This window comes from Myodes glareolus, chromosome 15, assembly GCF_982192425.1.
Source record: "Myodes glareolus chromosome 15, mMyoGla1.1, whole genome shotgun sequence".
NCBI lineage: Eukaryota > Metazoa > Chordata > Mammalia > Rodentia > Cricetidae > Myodes > Myodes glareolus.
In genome coordinates, this window is record NC_142040.1 from 72,414,701 (window position 1) to 72,433,232 (window position 18,532).

General features: G+C 40.4%; 1 protein-coding gene across 1 annotated transcript; it reads right to left on the reverse strand.

Annotated features, from left to right (window-relative positions):
* Positions 1-636: 636 nt before the first annotated feature.
* LOC125414902 (uncharacterized) lies at positions 637-17,548 on the reverse strand. Its single transcript, XM_048457017.3, has 4 exons — positions 17,434-17,548; positions 10,019-10,145; positions 5,742-5,837; positions 637-3,260 (listed from the first exon to the last, which is right to left on the reverse strand). Exons 1-4 carry the CDS (start codon positions 17,437-17,439, stop codon positions 1,372-1,374), a joined length of 2,118 nt encoding a protein of 705 aa, XP_048312974.3. The 5' UTR covers positions 17,440-17,548; the 3' UTR covers positions 637-1,371.
* Positions 17,549-18,532: the final 984 nt, after the last annotated feature.

Genomic DNA, 18,532 nt, shown 5'->3' on the forward strand with positions numbered 1-18,532 from the left:
AACATAAGCACATCCTGTGGGTGCCCCAGGACTTTTTCTTCCCAGCAGGATCTTAGCAAAATTCTAATCTTTTTGAGGACCATTGTTTCAATATTTTGAAAGACAAAGAGAGGAGAACAGATATTTCTTTTAGAATATATTAATTCTTGATGGTCAGGCCAGCAACAGTTATATAAAAGCATGCAAATACACATGGGTTTCTACTCCCTTAATTCCTAAAGTGTGATTTTAAGAATAAGATATTTCAGTGTAATAAATAACAAAATTTAAGTGGGTTTTGCAGGTAAAAAGAGTAGTGCGCGCGCACACACACACACACACACACACACACACGTATATAAAATAAAAATTTATAAATTCTAATACAATTCAAGATTCAGAAAACTAGAAAATAATTATCCTCCTAAAACTCCTTAATTCCTAGTTACCACAAGATGGGGGTATTAACAAATACGTAACATATGGAATAATATCCTCCAAATCATTTGAAAGACACTGGCATCTCGGATACAGTGACCAGTTACTTAGGTAATTCTCAGCAGTATACAACTGAATCCTGTCACCTACCTCCCTTAGTAAGGTAGAATATTTTACTGTCTATGATAGAATATGTTGGACAAGAAAAAGAGACACTACTTTACAAGCCGTTCAAGTTTGTTTATTTAAAGAAGTAAGCTTTACCTAGAACCCCTGTTTACATCCACTATAAATTCTCTGTGGAAAAAAGTAGACTAAAATCAATCAGAAACTTGTCTTGTTCTTTTAACACAGTTTGAGAGGTGTGCTGAGTTTTGTTTTCAAACATGAGGCTACATAGTAAATATGGTCTCATTCACAAATTCATATCCTTACTGAGATGAGTTATGTGCATGATTCTGATGTCTGTGGTAATTTCTATCACATCAAATAATGTCCCATAATTTATAAGCAATATTTACTTTATTTTTACATTGTTCTATATATTCATAAAAATTAACCACCTATAGTAATTGTCATATCCATTAAGATCTGAGTTTTGCTGTTTACATAATTTCTACCTACATAACTACTTTGCTCACACACATTGTACAGAGTTCTTTCCAAAGTCAATAAATGCTAAGATTTCTATGAAGGATGAATTCACTAATGAGGAGTGAGCATTCATTAAGAGCCTTGACACATTATATTTTGAGGGCTCCCCAATACAAATCCTCTGCTAGCAATTAAGATATGAAGAAGAGCTAGCACACTTGCAACACTATTGGAACTCGTAGAGTTTGTTCCATGCATGAATTTTAACACTGCATACGTATAATATACATATTAATCACCTTTTTTTCCATTTTACTTTCTCACTACTATGAGTTTTTCAAGCTAAGAGTTAAATTATTACTAAAGGCCTTGGCACATTCCTTGAACTTCTAGAGTTTCAATTCCAGAATGAACTCGTTGATGTCGAATAAGGCTTGAGCTATTATTAAAGGCTTTACTACAGTCTTTGCATGTGTAGGGTTTCTCTCCAGTATGAATTCTTTGATGTTTAATTAGGGCAGAATGATTATTAAAGGCTTTCTCACATTCCTTGCATTTATAAGGTTTTTCTCCAGTATGAATTCTCTGGTGTTGGGTGAAGGTTGAGTAAATGCTAAAAGCTTTGCCACACTCTGCACAGGTGTACGGTTTCTCACCAGTATGAATTCTCTGGTGCTTCCTCAGGTACGAAGAACAGATAAAGGCCTGGCCACACTCTGCACATTTGTAGGGTTTTTCACCAGTATGAATTCTTTGGTGTAGAATGAGACATGAAGATTTAGCAAAGGCTTTTCCACATTCTTTGCATGTGTAGGGTTTCTCTCCAGTATGAAGTCTCTGATGATACTTAAAATAAGAAGAACACCGAAAGGCCTTGTCACATTCTTTGCATTTGTACGGTTTCTCTCCAGTGTGAATCCTTTGGTGGACAAGAAGGCTTGATGAATTAACAAAGGCTTTGTCACAGTCTTTGCATGTATATGGTTTCTCTCCAGTATGAAATCTCTGATGATTCCTAAGGTATGAAGATGACCTAAAGGTTTTGCCACATTCTTTGCATGGGTACGATTTTCCCCCAGTATGAAATCTCTGATGATACTTAAGATATGAAGAACAGCCAAAGGTTTTACCACATTCCTTGCATTCATAGAGTTTCTCAATAGCATGAATCTTCTGATGCTTATGTAGGTATGAAGAACAGATGAACGTCTGTCCACACTCTTCACATTTGTAAGGTTTCTCTCCACTGTGAATTCTTCCATGTTGGTTAAGGTGTGACGAACAGTTAAAGGCTTTGCCACATTCTTTGCATTTGTAGGGCTTCTCTCCAGTGTGAATTCTCTGGTGCTGAGAAAGGGATGAGCGAAAAATAAAAGCCTTGCCACAATCAGCACATTTGTAGGGTTTCTCTCCGGTATGAATCTTTTGGTGTCGAGAAAGGGCTGAGCAATTATAAAAAGATTTGCCACATTCTTCACACTTGTAGGGTTTCTCTCCACTATGAATTCTTTGGTGTTGAGTAAGAGCTGAGCAATTATTAAAGGCTTTGCCACATTCCTCACATATGTAGCGTTTCTCCCCCGTATGAATTCTACGGTGTTGGTTAAGGCTGGAAGAACAGTTAAAAGCTTTGTCACATTCTTTACACTTGTAGGGTTTCTTTCCAGTATGAATAATTCGGTGTTGTTTAAGATGTGAAGAACAGTTAAAGGCTTTGCCACATTCTTCACATTTGTAGGGTTTCTCTCCAGTGTGAATTCTCTGGTGCTGAGACAGGGATGTGGGAAAATTGAAGGTCTTGCCACAAGCTGCACATCTGTAGGGTCTTTCTCCAGTGTGAATTCTTTGGTGTCGCGTACGAGCCGAGCAATTATTAAAGGCTTTGCCACATTCTTCACACTTGTATGGTCTTTCTCCAGTATGAATTCTTTGGTGCTGTGTGAGAGCTGAAGAATTATTAAAAGCTTTGCCACATTCACATTTGTAGGGTTTCTCCCCTGTATGAATTCTATGGTGTTGGTTAAGGCTGGAAGAACACGTAAAAGCTTTGCCACATTCTTTACATTTGTAGGGTTTCTCTCCGGTGTGAATTCTGTGGTGCTTATAAAGTGTTGAGCGAACATTAAAAGCCTTGCCACATTCACCACATTTGTAGAGCTTTTCTCCAGGGTGAGTTTTACGGTGTTGAATAAGAAGTGAATTCCAAGGAAAGGTCTTGCCACATCCCTTAAATTTACGAGGCTTTATTCCTGTTGAGTGAAGGTGGAAGTATCAGCAAAAGATTAACCACATAGCTATAATTATAAAGCTTATCTTTCATATGAATCCTTACATCCATACATACAGTTCCAAATGCAATTTACTCTTATTAATGGGAAAATAAACATGATCCAATAACTGTATCCACTGCAGCAGCAGTCAAAAAATATAAGTGAAACAATACCAACTTCCACTGAAAAACAATAGAACATTATTCAAAATTTTAGAAGTACTCTCAAGCCAGTGAAATGGCTCTGTGTATAAAGGTATTCCCAGCGCCCTACATGGTGGAAACAGTGAACAGAATCCTGCAAGTTATTTTCTGTCCTTCATAGGAACCAGAAGCCTTCAGTAGACACACACACACACAGACACACACACACACACACACCACATTTAAGGTAAACAAGAATGGAATATTTATGATAAGGAAATAATGAAATATGCCCATTACCTAAGACAGATATTAACTGATTAGATATATATGAAAATTCTAAAATGGAGAACTTCATAGAACACTTATTGTAATGGTGACTAGATAGAATGGAGAAAAAAATACAAAATTATTTTCCTATGTTTATTGTTTGAAAGTTAAACCATTTCTGAAAGATTTACAGCATAACAATTTGAATGTTTTGAACAATGCTCCAAATATTTAAAACAGTAAATTTCATGTTATATATTTTTCAATCTCTGTTAAAATAAACAAAAGCTATTGAATGATTTTAAGATATTCAAGTTTTCTGGGCAGTGGTGGCACAGGTCTTTAATCCCAGCACTTAGAAGGCAGAGACAGGCAGATCTCTGTGAGTTTGATGCCAGCCTGATCTACAAAGGAAGTTCCAGGACAGGCTCCAAAGCTACAGAGAAACCAAATCTTGGGGGAAAAAAAAGAAAATAAAGAAGGTACTCAAGTTTACCTTTAAATACAGAAGTTTCAGTAGAGGCAACATTTATCAATTGTTTATGAAATTATAACTTCTAGAAATACTCATTTAGCAGGGTAAAACAACTATTAAGTAACCAATGAAGGACAAAGACACAAAACATGAAATACAGAACTAGTATTTAATATGTGAAAAAAAGAACATCAATTTCATTTGGAACTAGTCATGACTTACAATTTATTACCTTACATTGTCCTAAAAACCCACTACTAAAAACTGTCATCCAATCATAATGTAAGTTATATTTAAGAACATTATCAACAGATATGAGGGAGCTGATACAAAAATAAAACACAGAAAATGCAATTGCAAATTCAGAAAAATTCTGAAAGATTACTGGTAAGCTACTAAAATTACTTACCTAGCTGAAATGTTTAACTACTCTTTAACAATAAAAACTTGGGAGTCAGATATCAGGGTAAGAACCTGAATGATCAGAGAGGCATCAGAAAAGTGACTAGTGACCCCTCTCCCTGTTCCTCAATCAGAAAAGGGCCAAGATGCTCTCTCAGCCCTACCCTACTAACCCTCTTTGGCTAATTTTGGTCAGCCAGACTCTGACCTGATTCAAAGTCAACTTTACTGGCAGTCTTAGGAGCATCAGAATGTAACCAAAATATCCTCCCTTTTATGTACTGAGTCTTTCTCTGTCCTGCCATCTCCCAAATAATGACACAGAGACTTTTTATCTATTATGAAAGCTCAGCCTGTAGCTTGGGCTTGTTTCTAACTAGTTCTTATAACTTAAATTAACCCATTCTATTAATCTACATTCTCCCACATGACTCGTGACTGTTAACCTTTTCTTCTGTACATCCTGTTTGCTCTGTGTCTCCTGGCATCTCTGCCCTTCTTCTTCCCGAAATCCTCTGTTTGCAGAAGTTCCATTTTTACCTCCTGCCTAGCTATTGGCCATTCAACTCTCTAATACAACAATCACAGAAAGGCATCTTTATACAGTATACAAATATTCTGCAACATCTACCAGTGTATAACTTTTTGCTATCAAATGCGCTCAAAAACAATGCATTACAAATCATAAATAATTGACAATGTATGGCAGAAAAATTCACAGAAATACACTATAATAATTTATAAATTATAATGATTTAGTCTGATGAGACAACTTTAGTTACTGAGCATGCAAATGTAGTTAGAGAAATTTATTTGTGGTGATATTTTTCTATAAGGGCTTAACACAGAAGTCGCTAGAACTGTGTATAGACTTCTGAGGCATAGAAAGCAATGACAAGGCTGTAATGATCCAGACCCTCACCTGCAATAGAACAGACTTTTTTTTTTAGTCACTTTAAAAACACACAGACATCCCTTGAGTGGAAGGGCAGATCTGAGGAAATGAAAGCATAATAAACATCTGTCAGAAAATATCCTCCTTTGAGAGATGTTAAGCAGAGCATTCTAAACCACCGTTTCCCCTGAAACAAGCCTCTACTCCATCCATCCACCTCTGCGGCATCTCTGGGTCTCTCACTTATGTGCTCTGATCCTCTCATTCCCACATACCTGGGTGTACAGCAATGGGCGCTGATCCCTCCACATTCCAGGGCTCTTGTCTTTGCTCGAGAAATGTGACCAAGTACGGCTTAGAGAAAGCAAGACCTGTTAGAAGGAAAGGCAAATGTGATGGTTGTATGTTATCTCTAGAACTGACATTTATATATATCTACTGTATTTATTAAAAAAGGAGAACAGAATAAAAGATGGTAGAAAATAATTTCTTTAAATGTTTCCTAATAGACATATTCAATACGTGGAGCTTTAACTCAAGAAAAAAAAATAAAGCTGCTGGGTAAAATGTTTTATTTTAAGATGTATGCTTCTTGCTTCATGTGTCTCAATTTCTAAAATTCCAAGTAGAAGGAAGGAGTCACACTACCAAAGCAAGAAGGTTGGAAACACAAGAACTGTAATTAACTTCATCAACTACACCTGTAACTCCCACGAAGTGTTCCTGAAGAGCAGAAACCTGACTTTGTGAAAGGAGTTCGGAGGCTTTCTTTCTCTAGTTAATGCAATAATTTGAGAAATTACTATGATTTCTTTTTGAAAAGTTTTGTAGAAATCTGAAATAAATCCATTTGAACATTGGCTTTTTGAAGTTGGGAGGCTGTTTTAATTATTATTTCAATTTCATTATCTGTTGTACATATGCTTAAATTATTTATCTTACATTGAATTAATTTTGTTAGTTCATATGATCTTGATATCAGAAACAGACAAAGGCACAACAAAAAAGAGAGAGGAGAGGGAGAGAGAGAGAGAGAGAGAGAGAGAGAGAGAGGAAGGAAGAAAAAAAGAAAGGAAATGATAGCCCACGGATGAACATAGATGCAAAATGTCTCAATACTTGCAAAAAGACATCACAATGATCATCATCTGAACTTCATCCCTCATATACAGCAATAGTTCAACATACATAAGTCAATAAATGTAATTTACTACATAAACAGACTCAAAGACAGAAATTATATAACTATCCCAATAAATATCTCGGTTCTCAGAAAATTTGACTTTCTATATAAAAGACCCCAAGGACAGACCGGAACAAAAAAAAAGAACTCAAATATCAACAAAAATTAGTGTCTTCCTATACAGCAAAAACAAAGAAATTCTCATTCACTAAACCTATCTCCCCACCCAAAGAAAAAGAAGATATGTTGGAATAAACCTAACCCACGAAATAAAAATCCTCTATAATGAAAAGTTTAAAGCACTAAAGAATAGAATCCGAAGAAAAAAAAAAGAAATTGAAGAAAATACTGGAAGATGGAAAAACTCCCTGTGCTTATGGATTGAAGACTTATATTCTGAAAATGACCATTCTACTAAAAGTAATCTACATATTCCATGCAATTCCAATAAAAAAAACATGATCCCGTTCCTCACAGAAAATGTTTAAAATGTACCCAATGTAATACTGAGTAAAATAAATACTGTACGAAATGTAATCAGACATATCTTCAACTCCTAATACGGAACCACAGTAAGATCAGCAGTATGTACTGGTGCAAACAGAGCAGACACAGGGGATGAAATAGATTAGCAGACCCAGATATAACCTCATCAAACTACAGCCCAATTGATATTAGACAAACTTGCCAAAAATTCACAGTGAAAACATGGCTCTCCACAATGGTATAGGAAATATTGGCTATCTATGTGTATAAGAACTAAACTAAATAAAATCAGCTCCAAAATAAACTAAGGGTTTCAATGAGAGACCAGAAACTCTGGAAGGGCTTGAGGAAAAAATAGTGACTTCAACTCAGGAATAAATACGGTCTCTCTGAAGAGGACTCTGGTCACTGAAGAAGTAAGGTCAACAACTGAAGAACAGGGCCTCCATTGATTTAAAAAAAAAAACCTTCTGAAAGCAAAGGACACTGTTCTTGAGTGAAAAGGCAGCTTAAGGAATGGGAGGAGATATCCAGAAGCTATGCATGTGGCAGGAAATACCGTGAATAACAGCCTTCAATAAGGAAACATAGAGAAAAGAAACAATCCAATCAAGTAATGGGCCCTGAAGCTGAACACAGATCTCAAAAGACATGAACCCAAAGCTGATATTTTTACAAGTGTTTGTCATCCTTAGTCATCAAGAAAATGAAGATTAAAACTACTTTGAGACTCCAACTCACCTGACCTGAAAAGGCTATCATTAAGAAGACAAAGGATGACAAATTTTTGCAAATACGTACAGAAAGAACACCATAAATGTGGTGGGAGTGTAAACTGGTGCAGCCATTATGGAAGTGAAGGTGGAGGATTCTTGAAAAGGTGAAAGTAACACTTCCTAACTCCCATGCAATCCAGCTACATCACTCTTGGACACACACTCAAAAGGCTCCCTCTTTGACTTCAGAGATACTTTCATATCCATGCTCATCGCCGCTCCGTTCACAGCAGCTAGGAAACTGAATCAGCTTACATATCCAAAGAATAATAAACAGATAGTGAAAATGTATTCTATACACACACAACAGAATTTCATTCGGATATAGAGAGGCATGAAATTTTGCAGTTTGCAGGCAAATGGTGAGTGAGGTAAATGAGAGCCAGAATGACAAATGTCAAACATACCCTCTCACCTATGGACCTTAGCTTTGAATTCCAGATCTCTGTGTTTTCTTTGGAGTACAGCAGACTAGAAGGTAGGGCAGGGTCACTGAAGAGGGCATGTCTGAACAGAAGCTGGTGGTACAACATACTGATATGAAAGCAGAGTCAGGAATTACTGGGGTGGGGATATTTAAGTGGAGATGGATGTGCCTGGGGGGAAGGCCAGTACCTGGGGGGAGAAGATTAGCTAAAAGTACACACGAGAAAGCCACACGGAAGGCTAGAACTCTGTAAACTACTGTAAATTATAACTTAAAGGCTCAAGGAACGTACCCTGCATGGGTGGACACTACAGCTCTCAAAAGATACAGTGCACTTTCCTTAAGTTCCATTACAGGGGTAGGATGCCTTTCACGAATTTTTGCTCGGGATGTGCCAGAGACCACCAAAAGCATTGTGAACTTGTTCCATTCCTCTTGGATGCCCGAAAGACCCAGTTACTGAAGACAGCACACACGCCAGTCGCGGGACAAAGATACTCCAAGTTTTAACAGAGCTGGAAGCTTTCTTCTGGCTGGCCAGCTTTCGCAGGATGGGAGGTGATGTGAAGGCTTTGCGGATAGAAAAGTCAGCGTCTGTGAACCCTGAGAACTGTAATATTGCTGTGGAATATTCCTTTACACTGTGTGAAGATGTGTCACTGTGACTGCTTTAATAAAGAGCTGAATGGTCATTATCATTAGCTAGGCAGGAAGAGGTCAGGTGGGACTTCTGGCAACACGGAGAGAGTTCTGGAAAGAAGAAAGGTGGAGACACCAAGAGACACAGAGTACGCAGGATGGGCAGTACAGATGAGGTAATAAAGCCACGAGGCAAAAAAATAAATGAACAGAAATGGGTTAATTTAAGTTATAAGAGCTAGTTAGAAACAAGCATGAGCTATTGGTCAAGCTTTCATATTTAATAAGAAATCTCTATGTCCTTATTGAGGAGCTGACTGTCCCTATAAAAAATCTGCTACATAGTATCCACCACCCAGGCAAGATGTGTCCAGTGACAGAAATGGGGCATGACTATTGTGTATAATCACCCATGCCTGGTACTGTAAAACTAGCTAAACGCTGCGGCTGCGGGGGCCCTAGGCCCCACAGCTGCTGTTTTACTATATGCACGTGATGTCCAACTGACTTCTAAATATTTGTGTTTGTACGCAGACATCAGTGCTGCCCTCAGTGTTAATCAGAGCAGTTGTAGCTTGCAGTTGGTAGTGGCTGATGTAGAGACTCATAACTGGCCAAAGCACTACTATGAATAGCTGCCTGCTGAGATTTTAACTCTAAGTGGGCATCTGCAGCAATCCTTCTACGGCTCGGTAAATTTCATGGGAGAGGTTGGAAAATAAGAGCATGGCGAGCTGGAAAGAGAACTGAATTCTAGACAGTACACGGCTGTTGTACACATAAACTCAAAGCAGTGACGATAACTGCACAAGACCTTCATCAGACGGCATCCATCAACAGGGCTCAGAGGAACGGGTCAGAGGATAAGGGTGGGTACAGTCAATGTACATTACATGCATGCATAAAATTGTGAAATAACTGTTATCGTGCAAAATATGAAGCTCGTTGTTGGAAAGCACAAGTTCCCATGAGCTATTCTACAAATGGAGGAAGTCACATGTTTACAGGGAATTAGGAATTCAATCTGGAAGTGATCCTCACCCAGGAACACAAGGTTGCTGAAATTCTCCAACATCACATCCCTGTACAGATTCCACTGAGCAAGGTCCAGGCATTCACACTCCTCTGCAGAGAAATCAATGGCCACATCCTTGAAGGAGAGCAGTCCCTGAAATGAAAATAAATTAACAGTATATGTTAATTTAGTTAAATATATAATTGGGAGCTTAATATCAATACATAAATAATAGGTGACTGGAAACATTTTTAATTTTACGTAAGATGAAAGAGTAGTTGTATATGCAAATGAGAAACTTTTATACATCTTATACATTATCCATCTTCCTGGGAAGAGAATGGCATATGCCCTAACAAACCCATATGGATATTATGTTTCATGATATACAGAACAGAGCAGGAATACAATATGTACTTCACACACTATGCTGGTGTTGCACCCATTTCTCGTAGGGGAGAGTTACACTGAGTTAGAGCCACGCTTCTGAACTGTTACACGTGAAATGAAGTGAACAGGCAGATCCTGATGCGGCAACTCCAGGGAAGGGCTGAGCCTCTGACAGGGCACCCACGTCAGTACCGAGGCAAATGACAACACGCCAACGGACACTTGAGCACCCAAGGGGGCAACAAAAAGGGAGAATTCATAGGTAAAAAGGAGCTGGAGGGCATTTAACAAATTTATACATTTGAAAAATAAAAGTGCAATGCTTTTTAAATAGTTTAAATACATCAGGTATCATTTTCAAGTTTTATCTCATTTTTCTCCCCCCACTTCTCACCCTGCTGCTGCATTTAGACAAACATTCGTGTATGTGCTAGGGAGATGTGGAAAGGCTCACCGAGCGCTCTGTGCGGCCATCTGTGCTATCCTCGGGGCTAGCAAGGCATCTACCTCCCACGATAAAGAGACCCAAGGTTAAACTGAAGTTCAGCCAGACCCAGACCCATGGACTCTGGAGCTGACGGTGGGGAAAGTCAACAATGAGCGCTCACCACGTCAGACTATCTACCGTGTCATCCACCGCTTCCAGTGTTCCGGCTATAAAAATAGAGTAAGTAACTAAGGAACTGTAAGGTATGGTGCTGCCTTTTATGGACTCCACCTCCATCATGCCTTCTGGAAATATCTGTTTCATGTTGTAATGATGAGGACACTGTGCAGTTTATGTACACAGGGCTAGACAAACTGTGAAGGTCTGTCCCCTAAAGGTTCTTATGTCTGAATAGCTGGTCCCTAGTTGGTGCAAGTGTTGGGGAAAGATTAGCAGGTGCAGCCTTTTTAGAAGAATGTGTTACTAGGGGTGGACTTTGAGGTTTGGAAAGACCCATGCTGTTTCCAGTGTCTCCCCCTTCTTTCTCTGCCTCTTGGTTGTCTCTCAAAATGTTATCTCTCAGCTACTGCTCGAGCACCATGCCTGCCTGCCTGCTGCCATGCTCCCTCCCCTGATAGTCATAGACTCTAACCCTCTGAAACTGTAAGCTTCAAATAAAGTCTTTGTTCTATAAGCTGCCATGGTCACCGTGTCTTATCATAGCAATAGAAAAAACTAAGATACAAACTCAGAGATAGCTGAGTTAAGGGAGACAGAACACACATGATCTGAGTCAGGCCTGGTATTCTGGCCCTAGCCCTTCTCATCTCCATAGCTCACAACAGACTAGATGCCCGTTTCCCTGATATACAATGCCATTTCTACTATGTTTCCTTCCATGTTTTCTTGCTTGGGTTTGAATTCTTCTTTCTTTTTTCTTTTCATTTGCAGAATACCATGCAGAAATAATATGTTTCAGCATGACATCCTCATATACAGGCAATTATTCTTTCTTTGAATTCATATTCCTCCTCAACAATCCTCTTTAGTAGCGGAGCTGTGGAGAAGCATACTGGCGGCTACAGATTCTTATCACTGACCCCAGTGTGGTCCACAGGTCCACCAAATGATATTTGTCACTCCAAGCATCCCATCTCACTTAAGAATGCTCAGTTCTACACAGTCCCTATTTCCTAGAGCCTATGTGATCCATTTCCTCTCTCTCTTTTCCACAGCAACAAAATGAGTACTGCCAAAGTCATCGTGGTTTCCCTGGATGAGATGATGCCAAAGAACCAGTTCTTAGCCAGAGCTTCCTATACAGAGGACACATGACCCTTGCAAAAGAAGACTGAATTTTCAATAAGGTTGCATTTATTGCACATGAGACGATGGTGTTCACAAATGAAAATAGTAAAAAGGTTAGTCATGCACATATCTTTGAGAAAAGAACATGGGCTTCACCAAATTAAGTCTGATGTATTTACCAAGCTTCACTGCTTCAACAATCCTTGATCTTGGGCAGGACTTAGGTACAAAATATTAGATTTAGACAATTTTCTATATTTGATTAAGGGCACTTGATTAAGTTGGCTACATCTGCCTTGTCCTTCTGTATTAGCAGGAATTTATTAATAGAAGCCATCATGGGTTACAGTGGTCTAAATTCAGACCATACAGAATTTTATTTGTTAACTAAAAATCAGCAATACTACTCACACCTTTGTCATGTCCTAGTCCAATGTCAAGGCCATCACTGTGGATATAAGCACCAGAATTGGTCTGCTTAGAGTCAAGGTCAATAATTGATTGAAGGACAACTCAAACTTGCTAATACCAGCTTAAATCATTCAGGTTACATTCTTTTCTCCAAAGTCACTCCAATCAAAAATTTTTATACAAAAATATAATTATTAATCCTAGAAGGTAAGAGATGACTTATGGTAGATTAAAGTGTTAGAACTCCACACAGAATTCGTGTTGTATTGTTTTTTTCCCGGCCTTTTCCCAGCGAGGTCGCTGACTGGGAAACCTACTGGTCCTTCATTCCTTTGTGGAGAAAGGAGAGTCGGAAGACCCTGTGGTCTTTCCAATCACAAATCCAACCAAGAAGAGAGAATTCCAAACATTTCTCTGTCAAAAACCTTGAGTGATTCAATAACTGCTCGTCTGAGGTAACAAAGCACCAGCAGTCAATACATCCAGGATCCTGGCTCACAGACCACAGCCGGACCTTATGGAGGCATTTTCTCAGTGGAGGTTCCTTGGTAACCCCTGAGTTCTAGCTTGAGAGCCCCCAAAATGCTGCATAAGGCTATTGTACAGATACTCCTTTGAGAAGTCCACCCCATGCTTTCTGAAGTGACTTTCCTTCCCTGATGGGCCAACGCTCTGTTTTTAATAAACTCCCGCTCTGCCTCCAGAAATCCTTTCTACAGCAAAATCAAAGAATCAGCTTTGAGTGGAGGTCCCCAACAGATTAAGGGAAGTCATCAGGAGGTAGGCAGCAGTTTTTGGTTGCACTGCCCACTACCGCATGGGTGAAACAAGTTCTATTTCTTATCACTAAGTAGAATGATCATAAACACCTCTGGACATCAGTGAATATTCTTAACTACTAACACAGCCAAAATGTAAGCAATATTTTCTTATTATGTATTTCTGACCTTAACATTTCACTTCATGCTTTTAAGCCTATTAGATGACTTTCTTCTCAATACTAAATCTCTGATTATGGGGCAACTTTAGAAATACAACAGAAAGACACCAACAAAACACACGGCACCATAACTTGTTCAATGATGGTGAGCAATGATGCACTATTTCAGACTTAATATCAAAAACAAAAATGCTAAGCACCTTTCACTCATAATTACTTATAAATTCACACACACACACACACACACACACACACACACACACACACACACCCCTCCAAATTTCCTTCCTACATCCCAAATGTTAAGTTCATCCCCAGGAGAATTTTGCCACTTCCTAAACTAATTAGAGAAGCAATTAGGTCCTGTCTTAACAATAAGTTATGTTTTAAGGATAAGTCACAAAGAAAGAGAACAAAGTGACAGCTGACCATCTTCATAGGGCACAGAGGAGTAAAACTACAGGACAGAAAAGCGAGCAAGGTGCTCCACGCCTGTAATGCCAGCACACAGGAGTCAGGAGAAATAGAAGTTAAAGTCAGTGTCAGTTACATAGCAAGTATGAGAACAACATGAACTACAAAAGAACCTGTCTCAAAAACACAAAACAAAGCATAAAAGAATGGGAGCGCGCGCGCGCGTGTGTGTGTGTGTGTGTGTGTGTGTGTGTATGCATGCGCGTGTGCATGCATGCAGATATACCTGAACAACACTTACAAAAGATAAGTCAGTCAAAATTGTAAAAGGGGAAGGAGGGGGCTCACAGGCCCCAGCCCTACCTGAGGAGCTGCTGGAGTTGCTGGCCACTGTAAAAGAAATTTCATTTTTCCTTGGAGCTGTGGTCAGTTAGTGCCCATGATCTAGAGAATGTCCCCACACTCGTGCACACTAGAGCAACACTAAGTGAACTCAGTGAGTTTTAAAAAAATAAACAAAAACCACCAGGACAAAAAATTGGGACAGGAACATTTTGGGAGATGCCTGGAACTGTTGGAGTGGGGGTAGATTTAACAAAAATGCATTGAATACAAATATGAAACTCACAGATTAAATAAATATTACTTTTAAAAAGACTTGAACACAATAGATTACATAATATCTGATATAATGGATTTCCAACCAGTCAATAGGATTCAGGATTGCAGATCTACCTAATATCTCAACTGAACTGAAACAGTCTGGAAGTAAGAGAGCTTCACCAGTAACTGAAGTCATTGTGACCAGGACTGTGGGAAGGAAACCTAAGTGAAACAGGAAAACCAGGAGCAAGCAGAGAACTGGAATGGGGGCTAGGAAGAGGGAATGCAGAAGCAGATCCAAAGGGAAGAAGAAAGGAAAGCCACGATCGGCACTGGGACACTCATTAGAAGCATAAGTGGCCGGGATGCTGAGGGAACGTGGAAAGTTCCAGCAATGTGGCAATGGGGTCAAAATGTGAACAACATGAAAGATCAGACGGTAAAAACCCCAGACCCAACTGCAGACATTCTGCATGAAATCTCCTTTACTGCTTTCTTCTTTAGTTTGAGACAAGGTCTCCCAATGTTGCCCAGGCAGGCCTGGAACTCACTACATAGCCCTGGGTGATGTCAAATTCATGGGAACCCTCTGGCCTCACTTTCCCAGATGACCGGATTATAGGCATAACTCTGAGTAGACCTGGGCAAATCTGTGCCTGTGCCTAAGTTTTTAACAAAACATTTCAAAGTATGAAAGGTAGAAACAAAGATATAATGTAAGAATATGATATAGAAAATATTCTATAGCTATGCAAGGTTTGTATCTTAAGCTAATTCCACAAGAGCACAGAGCCATAAGGTTAAAATTCAATCACAGTTTTATCAAGTAAAAGGATGTAATGATCAATACTGCCAAGTCAAGGGGCTCTAGCATGTCGTAGTACGCCTGTGACGGAGTTTCTAGATGGCACTAATCGAGGTGGAAGACCCAATGGGAATGAAGGGAGCACCGTCCCATGGGCTGGGGTCCCACGGGCTGGGGTCCCACGGGCTGGGGTCCCACGGGCTGGGGTCCCATGGGCTGGGGTCCCAGGCTCGGCTGGGAAAGCAAGAGCAGCAGCGTCCATCTCTCCTCGGCTCCTGACTGCAGCTGTGATGTGAGCAGCTGCCTCACTTCCGTGCCACCATGACTTTCCAGACAGGATGGACTGGACCCCAAACTTTAAGGAAATTTAAGCAAAAGTGATTCCTTTCTTACTGAAATTGCTTTTGTGAGGTAGTCTGTCACAGCCACCAGAAAAGTAATCCAAAAGGTAGTGGTTATTTATATAATTGCTAAAGATAATATTTTTCAAATCAGTTTTGAATGGCCATGGGGTGTGTGTGTGTGTGTGTGTGTGTGTGTGTGTGTGTGTGTACAGTACCTCAAAAGCCTAGAGCTGTGCACACATTCACTCCCAAACCCCTCAATCATTCATTGGGAGCAACTTCTACCACTGTAGTCTATATTATTGGCCAAGTGCCCCAGCAGGAAAATGAATCCATTTAAAAAAAAAAAGCATTTATTTTTAATTGCACATGAGTGCAGTGTTCACAGAGGCCAGAGGCACTAGATCCCCTGGAGCTGGACTTAGTGTTGGCAACTGTCCAACCTGGATGCTAGGAACTGAACTCAGGATCTCTGCAAGAGCAGCAGGCATGCTTAAACTGCCCTGCCATCTCTTCAGTGGATGGGAACATTTTCATCTTTTTAAAAAAGTTTTATTTATTTTTCCATTATGTGTCTAGGTGTTTGCCTGCATGTATGTACACATCACATTATGCATGCCCAGTGTCAAAGTGAGTGTTGGATCTCTTCCAGGGATGAGTTTCTGATAGGTCATATAATCCTAAGCAATCAGACCTAAAGACATACAAGCAACACCAAATGAACTTGTCAGGCTGTGCTTATGTGTACGTGTGTGTGTGTGTGTGTGTATGTGTGTGTGTGTGTGTTTAAAACAATAATTAAGAATAGGTCATAGATTTAAGAGAAAGTGGAGGAAACAGTAGAAATTGAAGAGAAGAAGAAGAAATAGAAATAATGTAAATACAGTGATCACGTATGAATCCTAAAAGGATTTTTAATTAGAATAATGGATAGGAACTAACATCCTGTTTTAATCTCATTTCCAGTTGATGAGATAAAATAGTCCCCACACACACACACACACACACACAAAATCCTAGAGGTAAAAAGCTCAGAGTTCTGGACTAGAACCCATCACTGCCAAGATGTCAAGGCAGTAATAACTTGAAGCAGCTAGTCACATCAGTAGAAAAATGGCGAGAGAAAGAATGTACACACGCTTCCTAGGGTTCAGCTCGATTTCTTCAACTATACAGTCCAGGACCCAAAGTCAGGGAATGGTGAGGTTCACCGTGGGGCGAGGTCACCCCACATCAACTAACTAATCAAGGCAATCCCCAAGGGTAACCTGATCTAGACAACTTATCATTGAGAATCTCTTCCCTGTGACGCTAGATTGTGTCAGGTTGACAAAACGAACTATCACACCAGTAGCCCCCAGAGAAAACTCTAGCAGGCTATGAGCGCAATTCCACTCAGTCCACATAGACCAAGAACTTCACAAGAATAGCAGCCATCAAGACGGTGTTTGTTAGAAATGGCAAGCTCCTCAGGGCCAAACTGTCATCAGATGCACCCTGCCAGGGCGATGCTACACCTGTCACCTTTCTCCACTCCTGGGCTACCGAGTCAGCTCCCTGTCCCAAGAGTGCAGGGCAGACTAAGGCAGCCGCATCCCAACGGAGCGGCCGCTCCCTGCACCATCCCCAGGATTCTCTCTCCCCCAACGCTAACCTGCACCCAGAACCAATGGCCCAGCCTAGGTGGGCACAGCACCTCCCACTCAGTCTTCCCTTCTCCCACCAACGCCAGGAGTGCACCCTTCAACCCGGACCCGCCCCCACCCCGTCCCTCCGGTTGCACTACATCCTGGACCAACCTCCATGTCAGAGATGCTACCAGGGCGCCAACAGGGCCCCAGACACTGGACCAACTTTGGAGAAGCCGGCCTAGAGCGGAGACGCACAGGCGCAGAAGGAACGCGGAAGCGCCCTTCCCAGGGTCCCTGTTTGTGACGTCGCCGCGGGCGAGACTACATTTCCCACAATTCAGTGCGAACGAGTTTCTGGAAGCGCAGAAAGGTGATTTGTAAAGTTTCTGGCTTAGTATAGTCTGTTTGCACAAGAGGGTAGGTAGAAATTAGCATCGTCTGCACGTGGACAGCCACAGAGAGTCAGGCTGCCACTTTTAAATCTCGGGTTCTCAAAATGAGCTGTTTGAATGTGAGTCGAGCCTTTGACAGCAATGACTATTAGGGTTACTGCTTACTTCGGTCTGTATGTTGTGTTTTAAAACTCGCCTGCTACAGAATGTTTTAAACGTTGAACATTCTTCCCAGGTTCTGTATACAGATACTCAGAGGCACATTTCGGGAGATCAAGTCTTTTAATAATGATGGCCATTCGCAGTGGGGAAGCTGGAATACGGAGGCCATCCAGCAAGCACAAAGGGGAATTTCATTCTGAGTAGAGTTCAGAGGAGAATCCCCTACAGTTTATCAGATTGATAGAAGCTCTAGGCCTGATTTAAGGTTGTAATTTCGGAAGAAGGTTCTATCACACTGCCCTACCTAAGTGCTATTGCATAAGTGTTTAGCAATTAAAATATAGTAGATAGATACAAGGCTGAGCCCCGATTCAGAGCATCTGCCATCTGAATAGAAGTGTTAAGATCAGTCTATGCCCTTCTAAACGTTATTCCATGGTGTTTAAAAGGTTCTTCAGGCTATGCCTTTCCCTGACAGAATTCACCTTGAGGGCGGAGAATAATGCGCCCTGAGTGGACAAGCGACATCTGTCTGGTAGGATTTCCCGCCACATTAGTCTTGACCTGGTATGTTCAGTTCCAGTCTTTTTCCTGACCCTGGCATTGCGCCTCAGAAAGCGTTCTGATAATCGAGGGTAGCTGCTTTGAACTTCTCTCACTACCCCCAACTCATGATACCCTGAATACAAAGGCTTCAGAATTGTTCCCGGGAA

What these genes read in the sequence shown, in the direction of transcription:
- LOC125414902 (XM_048457017.3), bottom strand. An exon ending in CAGCAACCTTGTGTTCCTGG is followed by an intron (nt 5,838 to 10,018) that starts GTGAGGATCACT and finishes TCCTTCTAACAG; the next exon opens with GTCTTGCTTTCTCTAAGCCG. An exon ending in GCCCATTGCTGTACACCCAG is followed by an intron (nt 3,261 to 5,741) that starts GTATGTGGGAAT and finishes TTCACTCAACAG; the next exon opens with GAATAAAGCCTCGTAAATTT.